Raw genomic sequence first — 24,844 nt, 5'->3', positions numbered from 1 at the left:
GCGACAGTAATTTGTCATCATTATATTGTACGCACAAAATATAGGTACAATATATAAAACCGACCGTTAATACAACAATCGTTTTCAGATAAAAAGCGCTACGCGTGTAACACTCTTATTCCTAGTTCCAGTACGTACCTCTGTTTCGTAGCGCCTGTTTCCACAGTAAATTGGACAACTCGTCGGTCCACGACTGTTTGATGTCCTCTGACATGGACACCAACGTGTACGTGTCGCCCGGCTTGCGTTTCCGGAACCATATTTCGAATTTTGTGTTGCTATCGCCGACTTTGGCGGTGAACCCGATGTCACTTGTTTTTATACTGTTCTTGTACACGTACAAGTCCAGATTCTGTAACAGAAAAAAAAAACACGACGTATGAAATAACCGTTCGATTATTATATAAGCGGCGTCTGGTAATGACCCTCACAGTCGACCAGGTAACGCGACGGCAACGTATGATAGGTATACGTATGCCCGCGGAATCCGGTGAGCTTCAACAACCGCGCTCGGTTAAAGGCGACCACGAGTTGGCCGTTCTCAGCGATCGCGCGTACTCACCGTTTGGTCGGGGAATCGTCTGGCCTTGCTGAACAGTATGAGCTCCTCGAACAGGAACACCTGTCGCAGGCACTTCTTGCCTTTGCCCTGCCACACGAGGAACTCGTTCTGCCGCAAAAGTCGGCCCTGCTCCTTCAGGTTGACGTCGCACTCCCGGAGCGAGTCCATGGCCAGCAGATCGTTGCCGTGCCGCAACTGGAACCTGACCATGCTCTCAGCCAGCCGGAGGTGTTCCGTGTCACCTTTGGCCATCTTCATGAGCTGCTGCAACAACAGCGCATACTTGCCCATCCTCTGCACGGGCTTCAACAAGTAACTTGCCAAGTCCATTCGGTCGCGAAGTTCTATTTGTTTTGCCTGAAACACCATATTATATTAGCCAAATGAGTACACGGAGATAGCAATATGCGATATACACATGACTATTTGTCAACAGTAGTGACGAAAAAACAGTAGAATAACTACACCACACCAACCTTAAAGAATGCAGAACCATATTCGGACATCAGCGAATCCGAATTCGGTTTGTTCTTGTTATACAGCGCGTACAAGTAAAATTTCTTTTCCTGTACCAAATCCAAAAAAACACGACACGATTAGTATCAACAATTTATCATATTATTATCACATCGATATACGTTCAGCCGAAACAGTGCCGCGACCGCGGTATCGTAATATTCACACAATATTATATTTCTGTAAGGTGCGTATGTTATAGGTACTTACGTGTTTTAGAAAAGACTCTCCCACTTGCAACGGGCAGTTCTCGTGTCTCTCCAGCTCTTTGAGGAAGTGTTGGCTGTGAAACTCGTAGATTTTCTCAATGTTGCCGAAAATGACGTTGCGTTGGCCTCGCAGGGCTTGCGGTATGTCTTCGTTGAGCAACATCGGGACGTAGTTCTCTATGACGTATTCCAGTGACTTGACGTAATCCCGTTCGGTCTGTATCATTTCTCTCATGATCAGCTTGACGGTCCTGCGAAAACCACCACACGCACCGTTACCAATTTGTTTCGTTTCGTTGAAAATATGAAATAATATTATTTTTTATACAAGGCCGGTACTCACTTTTGTAACTTTAGCGTCTGCGTGCCGCAATCCATGTTCAACTGCAGGTTGGACATGTAGTGCAGATGACTGTTGACTGACAAGGGCGGCAGACTTTGATTTTTGCTGCAACCGAGATCGGCACAATTAGTGTCGTCGCTCTCTTCATTACTGTATGTACACACGAGGAATAAATTAGGTATTTAAAATAAATATCGAGTTTCAGTTAAAATTGTAAAGCCGTAAAAGTTTGGCTTAAAAACAATTTTTTGTTTTATTTTTAATAGTTTAACGAGATAACCATATTATGACGTTTGTTATCTGTGTAACGATGGTACGACACGTTACAAGTGAAATTAAATATAGGCACTCAAAGATATTTATTAAATATTTCTCGGAAACAAGTATTACGCGTTGCTACTATTTCATAGCATATGTCACGGATCCACCGATACAACAATATTGTGAATTACACTTTAAATTGTGTTGTTTTAATTTCATATATGGTATATTCATATATTGTGAATATATAAAATATGAATATTCTACTTTAGTCAATAGTAATACATATAAAGCTCTAAAAATCTAAATAATGAGTAAAATATGGTCTAAGAAGCGAAAACCTTAAAATGTGTAAAAAATATAATATATGCGTAACACAATTTCAGATTTAGATTCCTAATCTCAATTATTTTTATTAGACCCCCTATATTTGTAAAACAATGTATCCCAAATAAAATATTCATATTCCAGAAGTCCCCAAGGCCTGGTGCTAATATCGTTTAAAATGTATCGTTATACACTCGTACTATTCATAGGTAGTGATTGGATTTGGATATTATTGAATTTGCACCAACCGAATTTTTTTCTTTCGATAAACGTGTACCTGTTGTTAGTTAAAAAATATAACTATATATACCTCTTATTTTCATCACTCCCTTCAGTCGTGTGTGAGCAGCTCAGTTTTTCCTCGTCCTCTTCATCATTGTAAGTCCAATTGGCGGATGGGATATGACTGAGCGCGAGCCGGTCCGCCTCGCAATAAAAGTTCTCTTCCGTAACGCCTACCCAGCCACAATGATGATTGTCCGCAGTCGTGTTACCATTTGTTGCATGGTGCTCCGGTGCGGACGTCCTTCTGGGTGGCAGGGGAGTGCTGGTCGGGAATGTTTCCGGTCCCAACAGGTGCTTCAGTTGGTCGTTGGTCTCTTCGCATCTTACCATGGCCACCTGTTTTCAAAAATAAAACACCATATAGCATTTCAAAACACTGTTTGCCAAACTACGTAAAGAAAACAATAACAACAATGGCACGATCGGTATTACCTTGCACTGTTTGATTAGTTTATCATTGTTGAGCTTGTTTGCCAACATCATCATCTCCGAGAAGTGTTGAGCAGTAGGAGACGGATGTGCCATTAAATATCTTCGCAGTTCTTTAACGTTACGTGTGTCGTGCTTTTCGGATATGTACTTCATACATTCCAAAGCCCAATCGTAAGCCTGAGAAAATAATAAACCAAATTAATATTTACGTTTTAAATAACTATACAAATTATTCAAAAAGTGATTCACGTAGCTTATATTTTTAATTTTTACAGTCAATATATTATATACTGCAGCTGATCCTGTTATAACGCTTTTGACTATTTTATATTAAGTTTTATTACCTAGCTATATATAATATATATGTATATTGTAACTTCACTAGATCTCTTATCTATATCTCATATTCAATAACAAAAGGTGCGTCGTCTTAGCACACATAAAACGTCCAAACCCCCCTAAAATATCTCATTGTTTTTTACCCGATTTGCGCCCTTTTGTCCCCACCATAAAAAAATTTGTACCCCTCTCCCTTTTACGCAAAACCAAATCCGCCGTCAGGGTGCTGTAACGACGTCGTCCTGGCACCCAGAACCACCAGAAGTGAATAAAATTACTTTGTTATATTTAAATTCTCAAGTTAACTTAACTTTAATAAACTTATATGGAACTTAACTCTATTTTGACCGGAACTTAACTTTAATAAGACTTATACGGAACTGAACTTTAAAAAAGTTATATGGAACTTAACTTTAATTTGACTAGAACTTAACTTTAATTTGTATGGAACTCAACTTTAATGGAACTTAACTTTAATAAAACGAAAATGGAACTGGAACTTAACTTTAATAAAAGTTATACGGAACTTCACTTTAATTTGACTAGAACTTAACTTTTATGGAACTTAACTTTTATAACACGAAAATGGAACTGGAACTTAACTTTAATTTGACTAGAACTTAACTTTAATTTGAATGGAACTCAACTTTAATGGAACTTAACTTTTATAACACGAAAATGGAACTGGAACTTAACTTTATTAAAAGTTATATGGAACTTAACTTTAATTTGACTAGAACTTAACTTAAATAAAACGAAAATGGAACTGGAACTTAACTTTATTAAAAGTTATATGGAACTTAACTTTAATAAAAACGAAAATGGAAACTGGAACTTAACTTTATTAAAAATTATACGGAACTTAATTTTAATTTGACTGGAACTAAACTTTTTTAAAAGTTATACCGAACTTAACTTTAATTTGACTGGAACTTAACTTTTATGGAACTTAACTTATAACTTCACTGGAACTTTAGTTATTTTGTTGTAATTAAAAAATAATAGGTATTTGTGGATTTATGAAACTTTTAGAGTATATTATTATAGTTTAAATACACAATGGTTATCATTTATTCCGAATAATTCTGAATACGAAATTAATAATAATGATTTAATATGTTAATTTTAAATGTATTTGATATATTTTAGATTTTAGATTCTGAGCGGATCAATGACTGTATTAATTTTACAATGATGTGTTTTTTAATTTTTTAGTTTTAGATTTTCTTCAACAGTAGCGAGATGTATTCGATTCCGCTTACATAACCTCCATATACATTTGAAGACGTTAATGTTAAATTTGTTGCTCCCAAAACTATATCGTTTTATTTTGCTCGAGTTCATGACAGACAAAAAATAATAAAATAACTTAAACTAATGTTCATATTTGGTCAGCAGTTTTAGTTAAAGTAGTTCTATACTTCAAAAAACGTGATTTTTTATTAAAACTTGAGAATTGAACATTTTATTTAGTAAAATATAACAAAGTAATTTTGTCAAATAACAATATACTTATATACTCGTATACAGTAGTAATATAATGTAATTACTACCGTCGATGAGTTATTACATTTAGGTAACATTGATTTTGAAAAACACCAAGCACTGCGTATCCAATAAAGACACTGTGTGCCAATACGACGTCGTTACAGCACCTGGACGGGGTATTTGGTTTTGCGTAAAAGGGAAAGGGGTACAAACATTTTTAGGGAGGATTCAAATAGGCACAAAAAAATGAGATCGGTGCGGAATTGATCGGTTGACTCCTGGTGGTTCCGGGTACCAGGACGACGTTTTTACAGCACCCGGACGTGAGATTCGGTTTTGTGTAAAAGGGAAAGGGGTAAGAAAAAATGTAGGGAGGGTTCAAATGGGTACAAATTGGGTGCAAAAAGATGAGATAGGTCCGAAATCGATCGGTTGACTTCTGGTGGTTCCGAGTGCCAGGACGACGTCGTACAGCACCCGGACGGGCGATTTGGTTTTGCGTAAAAGGGAGAGGGGTACACATTTTTTATGGAGGGTACAAATGGGTGCAAATTGGGTACAAAACAATAAGATATGTTAGGGGGGTTTGGATAATTTATGGATGCCAAGACGACGCACCTAATAACAAATGGGTTATATTCATAATTTCATAACCCATTAAAATAATTTACTATAATTATACCTCAAATACTTATAATATTTAAGTATATATATATTTACTCGTATAATTCTAAAATTAAATACATGCAATTATATTATTATAACATATTTACTTTATCGAGTAAGTAAAAACAGCGTGATGTGTCTTCGAGTCTTTCACGAGTCTCTTCGAGGCGATCACTAAAACCTCTCAGATGCTGCTTCAGAGATTTGGCCAAATCTTTTAGACTGGTACCATTGCTACATTGACCTGCTTCTTCCAATAAATCTCCAGCCTTGTCGAGATTTTGCTGAAAAATAAAATAAGAAATGTCATTAAATCTAATTACACCGCTACAATTATATATATATATATATTATATATTGGTACATTTTTGTTCTTAAACTAATTAGCAGTATGATATATTATAATTAGATGCAATAAAAATAGTTATACCCAAGCAAATTATTGTTTAATCAATAACGGTGTTATTTATTGCTATTATCATATATAATAGTATTTTTAAGAATATCATTCGATAATGTGAGACCAATTTGTACATAAAATCCAATAATTAGCTACGTAATTTAAAGTTTCTGTTTCAGTAAAGAAACACATAAGAATAAATTATAATTATTTGCACACACATCCATTAGGATATTACTTCAAGGTTTAATCATGTAAATTTAGCGTTTAAGAAATGACAAAAAATAATTTGTATGTATTATTAAAAAATGAAATTTGATAGTAAAAAGTAATAATAAATGGAAAAATAATCAAATAAAAAATATAAAATGCATCTTCATATTATAATTATATGACGTAAACACATACAATGTTTTAATAACATACACGTCATACATATTGGTTGTAACACTAAATAAAATGTTTGAGAGTATATTTTAAAAATTGTTTTTATTGTTTGTTGTTAAAACACAAATATGATGAAATTCCTTCAACAAGGCTACACATTTTGCACAAAAATACGTCTTGTGAAAATCTACAAAGCCAGAAAATTCAACAATCACTTTTCGCAATAATAATTATAATACTTGGTTAAATGAACAATAGACTAAATAGAAATCTTATATTATGGTATGATACTATGATAGTTAGCTTATTAAAAACCCAAATTATTAAATTCAAAAAAAAATGACTGACTACATTGTATATTATGTTCTTGTACGGATACAGTCATCGATTCAAAAATAATTTAGACTTATATATTTTTAAAGTTATAGTATAGGTATCTCAAACACAACTCATAAACGCTTCAAGGGGCAAGAAAAAAATTCTAGTTATCGAGGATTTCGAGCCATCGATGTTTGAGTAATCGAGACTCGACTGTTTATATTTAGGTATACTGTTATTACTATTCAGGTATCAGATAATCACATAAGTCATCACCATATCATACCTGCAGTATACGAGCCAAATGGCCAGCGGTACAGTACTGAGGGTTTCCACTGAAGACAATCCAGCGGATGTGTACAACTCAAATACCAAGGTTAATAGCGGTTTTAGTGAAACTCCTCGGTATCGAAATCGCGCGAACCTGCTGCTAAACCGATACCAAATCAACTTTGGAGCTAACTTTACACTAGTCCCTCCCCCACCCTTTTTTCAAACTATACCAGAGTACCAGACAACCAACTCACAATTACTTATAGACAATTTGCGATACAGCTTATCTATCCGGTGTAATTTGGATAAAGTGGGGGTGCTAACTACACAGTAAACACACACACACACATACCTCCCGGAACCTACATAACATAGATTAAATACCGTTTTTGAAATGTATATTAGTAATTAAATGTGTTAAACATTAAATACAGCATGTCTTAAAATAAATTTTAGTGTGCACGACGATGACGAAAACAAAAATTCTCGTTTTATATACGGCTGGTACACACAAAGAATCGATTAATCAATTCTATTTTGCAAACTGCGCACATTTAAGTGCAGTGCTCCAAAAACAACGTTACTCAGCAAAACATAACACTACGCACGGTTTTATTAGTTGGAAATTATTCGTGTGTAATGTGCGACCCCTGCAGGCCCGGTTATATATTATATCATGTCAAAAAGTTTTGGAATTAGGTTATGTAGAAACTTGCACATCTTGTAGCTTTAATTTAAATACGCGAGTAGGGAACTGAAGAAAAAAAAATCTTTAATTACGGTATACAATGTGGTAAAAGTATAGTGTATGGTATACCGCATCAGTATTTAGTATCTACCTATGTATATAATATGATATTTTTGTATCATTTATGAGTTGCAGTAATGATAGACACACGCGAGAAAAAAATCAAACAATATTCGTACGTATAGATTTGGGTCGTGTGAAAATATTAATACAACACCTTATTGAAATAAATTATTTACCCTGTGAATAACGCACAGACTAATCATAGTTTAACAGCGATGAATATTTTACTTAGGACTGCAGCAGTAGTTGTAGACCAGTTCGACATTTCGCAAACGCGCATATTTTATAGAATATTTAATTGCCGTGAGTAAGACATACCTACCAATTCGTTTTGGAGATTTTTCCGAACTAAATATACCCACGTATTTGTCGAGGGTTACATGAGATGAGGTAATGAGTGTTTATGAATACGTTTAATGACATTCGTGTTGTTTTAGAGCCTATATAAATACATATATAATAGGTAACTCATTGATTAGCATAGAAGGCTGGGGAAAAAGTGAAAAGTCGAGTTAACTTAATTCTATATTTTAAACCCGAAGAGTTCGTATGAGCTGCAGCCGATTTCATCGAACCGAATGTTTTCTTTTTCAATATAAAATGAAACCGACGAGAGTAAACGGTTGGCGCGTGCAAATCGCGTCGGCCGAAAATATCTCGTTGGGTGTTTGCGTGGGAGGAAACCTACTACCTTTAGGTACAAACCCGCTGAGCCCGATTTTTCGATTTTAATACTATTGGACGGAGGTGAGGTTAGGTCAAACCCGCGGGTTGGTTAAACACTTTGTCGAAACGTTAATTTATTTAGGTGGGCTGAGAACCGGAAAAAAATGTTATCTCAAACTCTCAAATTGTTCAGGAGAATAAATTGTTCTAAGCAAAACTTAAGGTAAAAAAGACAGTATGAAAAATGTCAATGAAGGACCAAAAAGTTGTACCTTTTGGTTGTAAATATATATATATATTATGTATATATTTTATTAATAATATTGTACTGTGTCAAATAATTATCCTGTTGTTGACACAGAGAACAATATCAGAAAGATTTTTGGTTATGACTAGATAATTATTATTATATCATGTAAATGAAACCTATTTAGTTCACAATATATTAAATAATACACTTGTATAATATATTGATTTAGAACCTTTAAGTCCTCATTATATAATTAAATAATGCGCTAAATGGTTATTTGTTAGTTAAAATATTTCGACTTATTCAATGAGTATTACTTATGGTAACGGAAAAAAGTATTCGATTAACGTTTTCAAATCTAACGGATAAATAGGATAATCATCCTGGTAACAAATTGAAATTAATAAAAATCAATAGAAATCATCAGAAAAATTATGAATTCGACCCTATATAGCACAATTTGCACAATAGCATAGTTGTACACTTTTTTTTTTTTTTACTATTTAATTTAGACCCGATGGCGTATGAAACTGTAATAATCTTGTTAGCCATACGAGTTTCGTAATCGGATAACGGATAGTGAAAGCAGAAAGGCGTGCGAATAAATAATGGATCTTCGGCGATTGTCATTTATAGTTGCATTATACCGCATACGTATCAGCTGGTGTAATTACTAATTGCGGGCATGCTTAAATTATAATATTGGTCTGAAGCTAACAAATAGTGATATAATAATATTAATAACAAAAAAAAAAAAAGCGATTAAGAAATTTTTTTCTCTCGGTATGGGATTATGTCGAATAGAATGCATGGGTTAACGACCGCCTCTTTGTAGGCAATATACTAAATATGAATGAACGAATGAATGTAAGTGTGGTGATCCCGTGCAAAGGGTTCACGTAAATGTATAACATATTGTAATATATGTGTATATATAAATAGACGTATAATGTATAAATATATATATATATGTGATGTGTCGAGACATAATACTATTATGTTATGTATATTATATAAAAGCGTTGTAGTCGACGTCGTCGTTTCGATGGTTTTTTCGATAAAACCGATAGATAGCGCGATAACGTAGGCGTGTACGGTATTATGATCATTATTGTCATAAAAATAATATAATATATTATCATAAGTCACAACGATTACAATATTTAAATTGAATGCACGCGACTAGTAAACGAAAGGCACGAGCGCTCGCTTAAATCCGATACACCTATTACGCGCACCGACTGCAGCACAAAATCATTCCGACGACACACGATATTCATAATAATAATAATAATATTATATTATTATACACACGTCGTATATCATATCGTATAGTTACAATATTGTACAACAAATGTGTAACACAATGTAATAATAAAAAGTATATCGCGGTATAATAATAATAATAATAATATCATACCGGTTTGTACCATTTCCATATTATACGCGCACAATACATAATAATAATAATATGTAGGTATATACCTAATACCTATACACACGCTAGTCGATTAATAAAAAAACGTACGGACAGTGTTTCAAAACACACATTCGGACATTATAATATTATATTATTATTATTATTATACATTATACTATATAGGTATATGCTGCTGCACCAACAGCATCGGCTTTAGGCGTTATTAAGGTCAACGGGCGCTCAGACACACACATGTTATTATTATATTCGTCTTGCGTTATATTGATATACATATAGGTATAGGTATAGATATGCTCTGGTCACTGGATATAATATAGGTGTATAATAATAATAATAATAATAATAATAAAATAGTTCGGGGGAGCTCGGACGGAGACCGGACCGGACAAATCCTGCAGATGCGGTCACGAGCGCGCTGTACCAATACACATAATATTATGGGTAGGTGGGTAAATCGGCGGGCGGGCTGCGAGCAAAATATCATGTACCATAATTATTAGATTATAATAAATAACGATATTATTATGTAGGTATATCGGTGGCGCCCGCAGACGAATAATATTGCGAGCGGAATTTTATCCATACTATTATATTTTACACATTATGCGATAATATTTTATTGCATTTTCTTATGCAATCAGACATCGTTTTTACTTTTTGGAGACATCATCTTGACACGAAAAATTATGATAATATTATCTAAGCCAAGTGATGATCAATTGAATTTCTTTCTGGTATTTCATTTATTGGTGTCGCCGGGTTGTCATATTACGTATTTTTAAAGTACAAGAAACCATCCACTGATTATGAGCTGCGAAATATAAAAGAGGAATTGGAGGTAGGTATACCTATAAATATTATATTATAATTTATAATGCAATAGTTTGGCGTATCTTACCTAAACTTAGCGTATAGCCCAGGTTTAATATACCCTAATATGGTACATATGGTTGTATAATATTACCTAACCTAACGATTGAGAGGACAAGGCGCATACCGTTGGGAGAACTTCATCAGGACCCGGGCTTATGGGCAGCATACGTCCACGGGTGGGAGGACCGAACAGCAGACGTACACCTCAATACACCCGTCCCCCGCCCGCCCACGAACAATCCTGACACCACCAACACTTCGACAGAGTCGCTCCGACGAGCAAACTGCAGGCTGCGAGATAAAACCGGAGGGGAAGAAACTGGGACCGGCTGCCAAGTCCGCCCGAATTCCTGCGCCACAAACAAAAAAATCAACAGGGCAGATGACCAGGCAAAAAAAAGGGACATGGCCAGGATGGTGGAATTTTTGGCAAAGAAGAGAGGCCAACAAACTGGACCGCCACCGACAACCCTGCAGCAGGACACCATTGGAACTGCGTCCGAATCGGTCCACCAGCCCGCTGGCCACTCTATGCCTCCAACCGCGCTGATACTAGCGATGACGGACTGAGAGCACCTCCGCGCGTAGGCCCACTGCCCCAAAAAGTATCATTTTCCCCTCTTTTAACCCCCCCCCCCCCCTATAACAATGTGAGCCTCCGTGCCGCAAGCTGTGAGTCCCCAAAAATCCCCTTTTTACAAACCCAGTTTTTTGACCGAATTTCATGATCCGGCTGAAACGATTAAGAGCCGAATTTACAATATTGAAAAATAAATAAATAAATAGTTTATAATTTAAATTTATAATAATATGTATCGTATCAATGTATTAAAATGTATATAATATTGACATGTGTATTAAATAATATATGAATGATGATAAAAAAAAAAGTGTTAGCATTTCATCTGTAGGAATTCCTTTTAAAAAATCGATAATAATTCTATGATTTTTATCTTCAATAACAATAATTATATGCAATATTGTACTTTTACACGCGTGGCGTGTTTATGGTATTGTTGTATAATATAATATTATTTCATTCTGCTCTTACCCGCGTGTTTAATATTATAATATTGTATTGCTGCCGGCGCCGCTGGACGCGTCCTTCCCCTCAACGTTTCGACGTACGATATTTTTTTTAATTTCGGCCAGAGATAGTGTGATGATAATAATATAAAATATTATTCGGTCCACTCGTCGGAGTTTTTCGGGTTATCACAAAAAAGCGTACCTATTTACGTCTTGGTCCCTCGGAGGGTACGCGAAAGACCGCGGCAAGCGCACGACCGGTTGGCCCGACGAATATTATATTTTTTTCATACTGTGCACAGCTAAAATGTGCACTGCATAGACGATATAAACGATAATATTTTTGTGTTGGAACTCGCGCAACGTTTGTCGGAATTATTACTGACGTTCACACTACGCGATTAGATAACATTACCTATCTATGCTCCAAAATCGAAAACAAAAACACAAGTCGAAAAACGGTTAATTCATGTCGCAATGAACCGAATTCGATTGGACCGGCGAAAAGACTGTTGTGCACCCGCGTCGCTGCAGCCGAGACGACGGAGTTTATTTGTTTTGTTTTTTTTCATTTATTATTATTATTACATCGCGACCACCGGTGCAGCATTTAATTATATAAACGAAGGCGCTCCAAAACGCATCATGTGCTGTGGCAAACCACCGTGCGTACGCGTTTTTGATATTTTCGTCGAAACAACATCTGAGTAAGTACCTATAATATGTAATATTTTGTTTTCTGACCGATCAAATAAATTCCATCACCGTTGTCGGGCACGATGGGTATTTGAACTGTCACGTGTGCAAAACTGCAAAACAGACATTGGGCGGTGGACTTGCAGGCGATAATGCTCAAAGGTTTTTAGAAGTAACCGTAGATAAGGAATTTGAATGTAAGAACATTTATTTGTCAGAATGTAAATCGATTGACACATTTTGTTCGCTGCAAATACTGCCTTTTTAATACTGATTTATTATTAAATATTAGGCTTGAAAAACCGTCGGCTTTTCAACTGACAGCGGCGTCCGATCGGTGATTATTTTTAATTCAAACCGTTAATCAATTCCTTTGGATCGGATTACGTTGTTGACGCAGTGCCAACAGCCCCGACCGGACTACCGCGGAGCGGGCAATACGAATACCTGCTATACCTACTGCATCATGCACGAGCACGGCATAGTTATGTGCGCTCTCGTAAAAAAAAAATCAACTCGACCAGAATTAGAACGAAATTGGGTCAGTGATTCCCCAGGGACAGGGGTCGTCGTCAACAACGAGTGAAAATACCGCGCGACCCTTTTTAAACTCGCTCTGCGATGCGCTCAACTCACGTGATATTATATAGGGCCGCAGGTACAGCGCTCATCCGCACCGTACACATGATGTGTTGTAGGTACCTGTATAAATGTTTTGAAGACGTGTCGATGGCCGTGCATGCACCTATAATATACGCCTATATACATGACCATCATGGGCGCAGACAGCCGGTGGTAAATTATACGGTTTTACGATCCTAAAATAATAAACGATTCCGAATGGGTTTGTCGACCGGTACGCGCGGTCGTAATATCATTATTGTTATATGAAGTGTTTTATATCATAACGCCTATACACGATCTTCGTATAATGTTAAATTAATAATAAAAAAAAAAAACACACACACCAAGTTTCAGTGGTGGTGGCGAGTTTGACGAATCGCCGAGGACCGTCGTGATCCGAATCTTGTTTACGCGACGGTTTCGGTGGAGAGAATCTCATTTTTTGTCCGTTTCGTCTATATAGCGTTCGTATTTGTCGCGTATCGCCGTCGACAGCAGCTGCTGCGGTCGATTTGCAACGACAGTGTTTTTTCGTAGCCGTGTGAACTACTCGAGTAAAATAATAATTAATAAATGGAAACGACTGGAATCTATACGCGATGTCAGCAATCCGCGACCGCGAGACTGCAACGAGTACATATACGTACTTTTATATAATATTATATTATATGTATCAACAACACTCAACATGACAACATCTGTACGTGAAAACTATAAGAAGCACCACTTATCACCAGGACCGTCTATAGTCAATAACACTGCAGTGCCTCAGTGCCTGTGTAGTCAATAACACGGTACCTATATATGGTTATTGGTTACATAATATATATATATTATAATGGTGCACTGGAGTTCTCGATGTTCGTGTCTTCGTGATTAGTCCGGAATCAACGCTCGACGTGACGATTAATATTAATTACGATCGATATCGTGGACGAGTCGGACGACTACAGATATAACCGAAAGCGCGTTTCCTATTTTTCTAATGAGAAATGTGAAACGCGATATCTATTAGATTATATATATAAATGTTGTCAATTAAATAATAATAATCGCGTATAATCGATACAATTATTGCACAACAATAATATGTTATGTACTTCTGCCGAACTCTCTACACATACATACACCACGACGACAACCGTCACGCCACTATTTATTTATTATTAAGTCGAAAAAACGAAATCAACCGGTGTGTTATAGATATCTAATGTGTAGTGATAGGTATATAGGCGCGTCTTTGGCGAGCACTTCCTATATAAATATACACATAATATTATGTAGAAATTTATGTATCGGTAAATAGCGGTAGGTTATGTACACATAACACATACATATATTATATATATTACGGAGCCTATTATATATACGTCGAGAACGGGGAAAAAAAAAAACGTGTCCAAAATCTGAAAATCTTCAGACTACAGAAATCCCGAGTAGACGGATGAGTATATAATATTATAAAATATTACACATGTGTAGTATTATATACGCCGTATAAATTTATGCGCCCTCCTCCTCATTCCAATCGTTATTATTATTATTATTATTATTATTGCTCTCCGCCCGTCCCGTATACCGATGCCGCTTGTAACGGGAACACGCACCGAACCGAACGTATAATAATAATATTATTATATTATTCTGGCCGCGACGCGATTTATTATTTTGTACATATAGGTGCATTGTAATAATATCATAAGCATAACCTACTGCTGCGTTTGGAATACCAAAAACCGTTTACATTATATACATAGTGTACAAAGTATATATACCATTATAAACCTATATACACAGGTACATATCTCTAGGTGTGTCCCAAATGTGCCATTATTGCCGGTATAATAATAATAATAATAATAATATATTATGAAGTTTTCGCTGCTCGTCTTCGGTCCACTTTGTCGTCGTATCGGTGCCATTGTTGCCGCGTGCACTTGTTATCGTCGTCCCACTGAGCGTGTGTTGTAGTTGTGTCGACTCCGTCGCCGCCGTTTGTTTTGCTCTCCATATAAGGACCGTTACACACGCGCGTATAATACAACGAGCTGCCGCGAGAGCCGCCGCCGCCGCCGCCGCCGCTGTCGTCAAAAATCGAGGCCGAATTTCGGACACGTATATTATCGCCGCGACGATAATCGTCCACCGCGGGTGTAATAACGCATAAAATAATAATATTGTCGCAGGTGTAGTGGCCGCTATGGGTATAAACGGTGTCGCGAACAGAACCGTCTGGGTCTGTCACTCGGCGAATACCGCAGTTTCGAGCTGCTGCAGCGGGTCAAAACTCGATTTGCGTTTCGCTTCGTTACAGTGGCATCGTCGAGCTTGAGATCCCGTGGCACCGTGGTCCCCGTGCAGCAGTAATATATATAATACGGAAACAAGCCAACTCATAATAATTTACGCATATTATTATATTGTTATAGTCTTACCAAGATCTATAATAACATAAACTATTGACACTCGCAATAACTGCTGCAGATATCTTCGTTGCATAAGGCAGTTACGTCGCGACAATCGGGAATGTTAAAAACCAACCATAATATATGGCCCATACAGCCCATCAAAGCGCCTACTATACGCACCGTCTGATTTGTCGATTCCTAATAGTTGTAACTTATAAGACGTGCAATATTATAATATTAAGTTCTCGATATAGGTGCCTGCACCTAATGATGGCTGTAATATAACACAATGCACATATATGCACCCTCCGGGCAACTTTATATTTTTATTATTTGACTAGCCATTTTCATCGATGATAATATTATTATTATCGTCTGAATTTATATACGACATAATTATATTGGCGGTAAACGCACATTATAATAACATAATATGTATCGTACACTTATCACGTGATCTATAATAGCGATCGCATTGTGCGAGGATAGCTTACGAATCCGATGGCTTATAATACGGTCGCGGGAGGGTCACTGACATCAACCGGTGGTGTTCAGCATATACGTGCGCAGATCGTAGGCGTGCGCGGACCACCGATGCTGTGCGGAGTCGTACCAGCACCATACATTATTATCATCATCATTATCGCGGAGTACGCGTAGGTATGAAAATATATTAATAGTACGGCTCGTGCAGTGCGTTTCTTGTTTTTCCACAATACACGCGTATATTATTATTACGCGGCGTCAGGGATTATCGACTTGAGCGAGAACAGCTTCTCACGCGGACGATATATATGATTATAATTGTTTTCGTTATTATATGAGTGGGATGATTCGGACTCGCCTGAGTGACTACCAGAGTGACCTAGGTGCAGTGTATAGTTAAGTCGCCCTTGCACCCGACAGAAGAACGAATATCGTGCAGGTGTATGTATATAGATAGATATATAAAGAGGCGCTTATCGTTAAATTGAGAATGCAAGCACTCTATAAGCACGGGCGTTGCGCGTACATTAAACAAAGCGATACAATAATGTATGTTATTATGTATAAAATAAAAAATAAATTGTATTGTAAGTGTTGAAATGTTTACTTAATAATAATTATCATATTATTTATGAATGAAAAACAACAGCCCGAGTATGAATGATGAAAATTAGCAATTAGCGTCTATTTTTCCAATGGCACGGGCAATACAGATTTTTCTTTCAATAAATACACATGATATTATTTTCAACAACAATTTAAAATTCGGAGGCTATTTTTACTCGCAATTCTTTTCGCGGGCAAATAAAAATTCTATACGCGCAAAACAACGTTTGTCGGGTCAGCTATAGTTATATACGCGCTTAGCATTATAATATGATAATATGTATACCAGCAGCCGCCATTACACGAGCGCCTTAAATATACGAACGGATACGGAGATGCCAAATTGCAAGACTGCGCAGGTCTTTTTCTCTTGGATCACGAACACGAAAACCCGAAATAAATGTGCGCTTATATTATAGTCTTCGTCGTGTTTCCGACGAGCATAAAATAAACGATTCTATCGCGACCAGCGGTATGTGTAACGTACACATATTATAGTGTAGGTACACCATGATAATATATTATAATATAATAAGTTTTGCGAAGAGACAGTGTAATGATAATAATAATATAATAGAAGATCCTTTCTAAATCACTCCTCCGCGAACGGATGTAAAACGCGTGCCTAATATATACGTTCTACTATAATAGATATATATATATATATATATTAATATGTACAGTGTACACACATTAGTTGTACACATATAGTATACAACCTTTGTGCAATATTTTAGTATACACGTTATTATAATTAAACATAATATATTATGTGATTTCGATCGGATGGAATCGGTTGTATACAATATATTATAGGCACTGCGAAAAAAAACCGCTAATCGGTTAACCGCAGCGCTCCAATGTGGGCACGTTTAAATATCATGCGACTTACGCGACAGCGTGTAAACAAAGTTTGCGCTAACATATTATTATAATATACTATAATGGCACATTAATTATTGTATGCATAATAATAAGGTAGGTACTTATTACGTGTAAACGTTATTGAATATTATACGATTGTCATGCGATTTCGATCGGATGGAATCGATCACAATATAAGTTTAATATCGGACAAACCGAGAATTTAAAATATATGCGGGATTTTATTTTTCATTTTTTTCATACACAATAATGTTGTTTTATTTACTTCATGGTGGTAATGTCATGTGACTTATATAGATAGCGTGTACGGTGTACACAGAGTTTGCACGAGTATGACTATATAATATGTACTACCTACTTACCTACCTATATACGTACAAGTAAAGAATTTTTTTTTCAAGGTTCCGCGTTATTGCTGAGTGTATCTTATCTATGTATAAATAATAAATATATCAAAGATAAAATTTTGTTTTTTTCTCCGACTTAACCTCAACACGAGATGCATATACACATTATTATAATTATCGACGGTAAAAGTTGTATGTGAACTGCACGTATAACGAAATACACTGCAGCGGACCAATGGTATAAACTGCAGTATCCAACATCACCTAGAATACGTCGTGTAATAATTTTTGATTGGTTTCGGTTGATTGCAACAGGTGTCGTCATCGCCGATCGATATAGGTATACGGGTTTAGTGTTGAATATAAAGATGTTGGATTAGCCGCGAGAAGACATCGCGCAACAGCAAAGTAAAATAATATGTAAAGTGCACATGTACCCGCATCTGACTCGGGTTCGTACTGAAATGTATAATTATCATCATCATCATATTATATACCGTCAAACCGAACATATCGGATAAAATAATATTGCGTTCAACGCCCGGCGAGTTGCAGTTCTTCTGCATATGGGTATAAGGTAGGTAGTTAGGCATACCTACAACCCATACTACACGATGATATCGTTATTAATCATTCGATAAGGCCATAATATTCAATCGCCGTCGAGTTAATCGATTTCGTTCAGTAGGCGGTAAAAGGCACCTGCAGGTACAAAATATCCGTTCAATATCGCGGAACGTCGATCGTTTAATATTTGCTCGTAAACACCTAACGAATGCATCATTTTTTTTCTTTATCGGAATTACGAACTTTGTATGTATTATTGTGTTTTTTTTACATGCACATAATATCACAACGCTTATCGTTCAAAGTTTGTTTCAGTAAGTCATTACTGAGGTATTACGTACTTACTATATGTATACGATTTAAATATAATATAATATGTACGAGAATATGAATAGCACAATTATAGACGTGGTGTATACAATACTACAATCATTATGTTAGAATAAAATGTTTAAAGTTTTCTGGTTCATTTTCATATCTCGCCTAGTGGTATAGGTTTTTCGCGAAATAATCAATCGAAAATAGTGGGTAGCATTTTAATCTGAAAATACCGTTCGATTGGGTAGGTAGTATACTTACACCCAAACGGTTTATTTTTTTTTCTCGCACAATATTAATGTGCGTACATGTAACATCGAAAACAATTTTACATGTCGTGTCGCATGAAAAACGTATACCTACACGTATAATGTATAATAATATCGCGTATATGCGTGTGTACCTAATATAATGTACCTCTATACGTATACCTTTCTCATACATACATTTGGACACACAAATTCGCAATGCACGTCCCGGCATTGAACGTTACGGACACAATGCGTTTTTTTTTTTTTTTCGAAAAGCCTGCAACGTCGTCGTCTGAGGAAATAATATAATATTTTTATCGGAGCATGATATCATATGTACCGTATATATATATAGGTACATGAGGCATTATTATAAAGTATAGGAGTTTGACGACGCAACGACGACGGTGTGGTGGACAGACGACCATTATACATGTATACGCAGACACACATATTATATGTATATAATATTTTACTTATGGCCGTATACGATATATACATATATAATATTATATATAAGTATAGCCAAGTAAATGTGTGCGTGTGTGCGTGTGTGTGTGTGTGTGTGTGTATGGTGTGTACTGTCCACAATGTACAATATTCACGTGTATAGGGAGGCTATTATTATGATTTCACACCATGACACCGCGAAGAAAAAGAAATAATGATATAATATAATGGGTAATATATTGTTATTATCGACATTATCATATTTTGTCGCTTCGCGAAACGACCAGAAAATGCGTGTGAGATGGTAGGATTATAATATGCGATTTAATATAGATTGAAGAATGGGCAAATGTTATAATGTTTATAATATCGTTATCGGCATAATTAATAATGACAATACAACATTATAAAAACGAGAGCGGCGTGGGCAAAAAAATCGGCCGCTGTGGAAAGAATATATTCATTTTTTTTTTTTTTTGCTTATTTAGCGGACACGAACGATTTTTTTGATATTATATATGATCGAATTTAACGCATAGAAAAAAAATCGTATAATAACAACACGTTCTTAAAAAGTGTCATAGGTATAGGTACCTATATTAAATATATTGTCTATTTCAGCGGTTCTCGGACAACCACGGAGTCATATCATATAAAATTCGTTTCGTGATTATTATCATTTTTTCTTTTTTTTTTTTTTTAAACTCGACATTTCTGACTTTTGCAGCTCCACTGGTTGGTTGTTTTACACCTCGGAGAAAAAAGTCCAAGAGCTGCGGCCGGTCTCTGAGCATTACCGGGTCGTGCAATTATAACATTATCATACACAATTAATGTGTCGACAGACGGCCGTCGTTGCCGCCGTATCGCAATATATATTTTATCGTGATATGCGCGCCCGTACCTATATATATATTATATTTGTGCCTATTTTATTGTATAAAATATAAATTAATTAAAATTATAATATCAACGCGTTTTTTTTTTTTTATTTTCCCCATACACAACTCCGACATAATATATAGGTGTACCCATACCGATATTGTAAATCGCTATTTATACGCGCGGCGGCGGCGGCGGCGGAGGACGTTATAAAACAATATTATATAGGCGTCGCGGGTCCGGCGACGGGTTCGTGACACCTCGAAGCGTCGCCGCTACCACAGTTCGGGACAAGGACGTTTGGTAACCCGAAAGGGCGTAGACGAACGCCCGCTCGTACACGCCGTATACGGAATATTCAAGTGTTTGTGAAACGATCTGTTTTTATTTTTTCGAATGGCGATCCGAAGGCTGATGTGCGGCGACCGCAATCGGTTTTCATTCGCGGCGTTCAAATATTATTATTACGATACATATCAATATATTGTAAGTTATATTTATTCTATATGCACGTATTACGGAAAAAAAATTAGAAAACTCGGCGTTTTTCCACCACCCCGGAAATGTATGAAATGCCCAAAGAATAGACGGGCCACATGTGAAATGATCACATGTGAGTATATTAGATATATATATGTTTAGGGCTTTTTAGACAATGACCGTCGTGGTCGCCGAGGGCGATTTAAAATATTATTATCATGAAGTCATACTTTGGTTTTGTATAAGTATATACAGTGTATTGGAAAAAACATTTTTTAAAAATAACGGTTTATATTTCGGTTATTATATTATTTATTGCAAGACGGATTGTTTCCATCACGACATTTCTAGTCACTATATGAGTTGTCCAGCTCCAGCTTTGGCGCTTAGCAGTTTGCACCTCGACCATAACGTTAATCAATCACAACATACACAACGTACATACTTAATAATATCGATAATAATTATTGTAGTTTTATACTTTCAAGTAGTCGGGTAGTCGGGTTTCAAAAAGACAGGACTATGATTTTGATTGCTTTGTGAACTTATTTTTAAGTTGTACGCGATTATAAAATGTGTAATAGATAAGTATATGGGCAGGTAACCAGAACGATACAGTAATGACAGACTATTAATTGGAAACGTGAAGACTCGAGATTATAAAAATAAAGATGTGTATAAGAATATTATTATCGAGTGCATTTACAATCTTTATTACCTTGATTGTCGACGGTGATCAAAAACAGGTGACCACTACCACTATTGCCTATCACTTTGCATTACCTATATAATAAGTAGGTAATAAACTACAACAGAAAATTAAATCCGAATATTGTAGTTTCGATAGTTTTTACATTTTCGTGCAACTCGACAACATTATTAATCTGCACGAATATAATATTAATGTGAATATTATTTTTAAAAGTCCACATGGCTACCGATAAATCGTCGTTTTTTTTTTTTTCATAAACCGCCTGGTAAATATGGATATTGCAGTTTAAACGGTTATTCATATCGCCCCTAAAATGTTGAACATTTTCCGCATTGCCCGTAACACATATTATATTATTCGACGCATGTATGATGTGCCTAAACTAACCTAACCCATATACATCCGTCCTTCATCGGTCATCACACGGATCGACAAGATAGTTATTTACAAAAATTATTATACCATAATATTATTTTATATATTATTATATTATAATATGCAGACATCAAACAGTGTGCATGTGCGCTAGTGGAGTGGAGAGAAAAACAGAAGAAAAAAAAATCGACCACCGGTCGACGGCCAATTCGGACACGAAGGACGACGTCATCGTCGTCGCTGACACGCGGTTTTCCGATATGGAAGAATCGGACCGTTATAGGGTCAACGGGTAGGTATATACCATTAATTATTATTACGCACATATGGCCGTACGTCATATATATAAATACATATTAACATTATACGTACCGAATAAAAGGAGCAGTACCCATAAACAGTGCAGTGTCCAAGGGTACCAGCTACTGCGGTACAATTATATTATATGTACTCAGTTCCGAAATCGTTTCAAATCATATAATATAGTATACCCTTTTCGGACGTATAATCATTAGAAAAAAAAAAACGTTCTGATAAAGTAGAACTAGGCCGCCGCTCGTTAATTACGTTTTAATCTCTCGGACGACGGATTGTACGCATGTTAATATCAGTTTTTGTGCCATCATGAGGCTCTGACGAAAATGATTTCACGTTTCCCGATGTCGTTACACGCGCGTATACACTATATCATAGTAATAACAACAACGATAATATAATAATATACATGTTAATGTATGTACACGGGCATAATGGACGCCCGGCGTATCCCGGTTTCATCACTGTCGGGCCGGTGAAATTATTATTTATTTATTAGACGACAAAATCGAAAAATAGAAACCACACGCCGGCGCGCCGCCCGCGAAACGAATATCCGCGCTTGTTGTTTGTCACCGGATAAAAAGATTTTATTGTATTACACCTATACGAGTAGACGACGACGACGATGACGACGATAATATTATTATTGTCCGCGGTGCACGGCGGCGGTCTATTATTTTGTATTTTTGTCTTCGTACACATACACGACTGTAGATGATATGCGTCCGCAGAAAACGCTCGTCGACGTCTATAATATAATATTGTTACGATATCATTGTGCTATTATTGTATTCTATTCGTCTGGCCGCACCGCAGTGTACGTTCGATCCCGCGGATTTGCCGCCTCCTCTGCTGCGGTATCTAAGCTACAGCGGAGTTCGTCAGTCGTTACCATCACGGGTGTACACTGTACGCGTCGTGTATATTATTGCAGAACAAAAAAAAAAAACCGATCCGGGGGCTGAGGAATTTCGAGCGTAGGAAGGGATGACGTGTATAACATAACGTGATTATTATTCGTATAGGTACGCGAGAGAAAAATCGAGTATCACATTCGCGAATAATTATATTAATGCGCACGTAGGTACGCCACATTTAGAGTGCGCAAAACAGATATCCGCCCAAAGTCCTCCCACACACGCGGATATGGCAGCGGCGAGTGGCCGAATAAATAAACGATATTATTATAATGTTATGGTTGGACTTTCGCGGTGTCACGACCGTTATTGCGGTTCGTATACCAACGCGCGAGTATATACCTGCAGGTAATCGGCCCTTTAAACGCGGTCACCACAGTGCAGGGTGGTATCCGCGGTCCCGGTTAACCGCACCACTCACCTAATATTATATAGGCGCCGGTGTACGTACAGGTATTTGTGTACGAGACGTGCACTGTCGATATCCTCAAGTGATGAGTGACCGATCGGCGATCAACGATTTAATTTGCACCGGGAGAACACTATCATATAATATACAAATCCGATAGAATATCTGTAATATAATATATAACCGTGCATAACTAATTACAGCTAATAATTTAGCTAATATTCTTAGATCACCGCAGCCCACCCGCTAGAGTCACGTACCTGAAGCAGGTGTGAAAACCGAGTAAAGTTTATTGAATTTAAAATTTATTTTTCCCGCAAAGAAAAACGAGGATCAACTATTCAACTGCTATCTGACTAAACGCGTATGGGACCGTATGTGCCTTAACCAAGACACCCCTTCATTTTCAATCCAAATTCGTAGTGAAGACAAATTTCTGTACATAATTTGAAATCCACGTGCATTAATGGTCCGGTTGGAGGGCTAAAGGCAGAGGGTAGAAGAGCAGTGCGATCGTATTCGAGAACTTCGAATTCATCATATGCCACTACGTGAAACGTATTGACTGCATTTGCTAGTTGCTATATTTTCTACTAGTTAAAAATTGTTTGAAAGGATTGGATGAGATACCTCTTAAAAATTATTAATCCAAATTCGTAGTGATAAGTATTTTTTGTACATAATATGTCAACCTTGTGTGTACGAACTTCAAAGTAATTTATGCATGCACACATTTTCGTTGCATATACTGCACACACAAATATAGAGGTAAATGCGATCAGAATACTTTTACCATTTTTCAACTCTACACCTCAAATCTACAATAATACGAGATGACCATGATATAGGCATGAACTAAGAAGATCTTTTTACCTTCCAAGTTCATGATATAGGTAAGTACAACCGAACACCTACGGAATATAATATTATACGGTTGACTGGTACGTACTTTGGACGGTGGCGTAGAGTACGCCCGTCGCATGGCACCCCGCCGGGCGCACGCCCTCCTGTGCACGTGGGCCGCGTTTCGCCTCGGCCCGGTGGCCGACGAGGCGGACGCGGACGAACAGGACGCGGCGAGACGGCCGACCGACGACGAAGGCCTTCCCGGGTAATAGTTGGGCACGTCCATGTCGGGCCTGTCGTACACGCGCACCGACAAAAGGGCCACCGCGCGTTCGGCGGCCGACGGACCGTCGCGGCGGTTGCGGTCCACGCGAAACGAATCGCGAGACAA

General features: G+C 36.9%; 1 protein-coding gene and 1 pseudogene across 5 annotated transcripts in view; one reads left to right on the top strand and one right to left on the bottom strand.

Moving 5' to 3' along the window:
- The window catches only part of LOC132950053 (puratrophin-1-like), a 183,503-nt gene that overhangs the window by 3,295 nt on the left and 155,364 nt on the right, over positions 1-24,844 (bottom strand). For 4 of the 5 annotated variants that reach the window (XM_061021248.1, XM_061021249.1, XM_061021252.1 and 1 more), the window contains 8 exons: positions 5,536-5,712; positions 2,936-3,112; positions 2,529-2,839; positions 1,631-1,780; positions 1,289-1,538; positions 1,039-1,128; positions 563-919; positions 139-352 (listed from right to left, as the gene is read on the bottom strand). In XM_061021248.1, the coding sequence (XP_060877231.1) occupies positions 139-352; positions 563-919; positions 1,039-1,128; positions 1,289-1,538; positions 1,631-1,780; positions 2,529-2,839; positions 2,936-3,112; positions 5,536-5,712 (1,726 nt within the window). The remainder of the gene's footprint in view (positions 1-138; positions 353-562; positions 920-1,038; positions 1,129-1,288; positions 1,539-1,630; positions 1,781-2,528; positions 2,840-2,935; positions 3,113-5,535; positions 5,713-24,844) is intronic. The other variant, XM_061021250.1, reaches the window with a different exon arrangement.
- LOC132950571 (uncharacterized) lies at positions 10,693-11,417 on the top strand (annotated as a pseudogene).

This window comes from Metopolophium dirhodum, chromosome 8 (assembly GCF_019925205.1).
Source record: "Metopolophium dirhodum isolate CAU chromosome 8, ASM1992520v1, whole genome shotgun sequence".
Taxonomy (NCBI): Eukaryota; Metazoa; Arthropoda; class Insecta; order Hemiptera; family Aphididae; genus Metopolophium; species Metopolophium dirhodum.
This window is presented reverse-complemented; position numbering and strand designations above follow the sequence as displayed.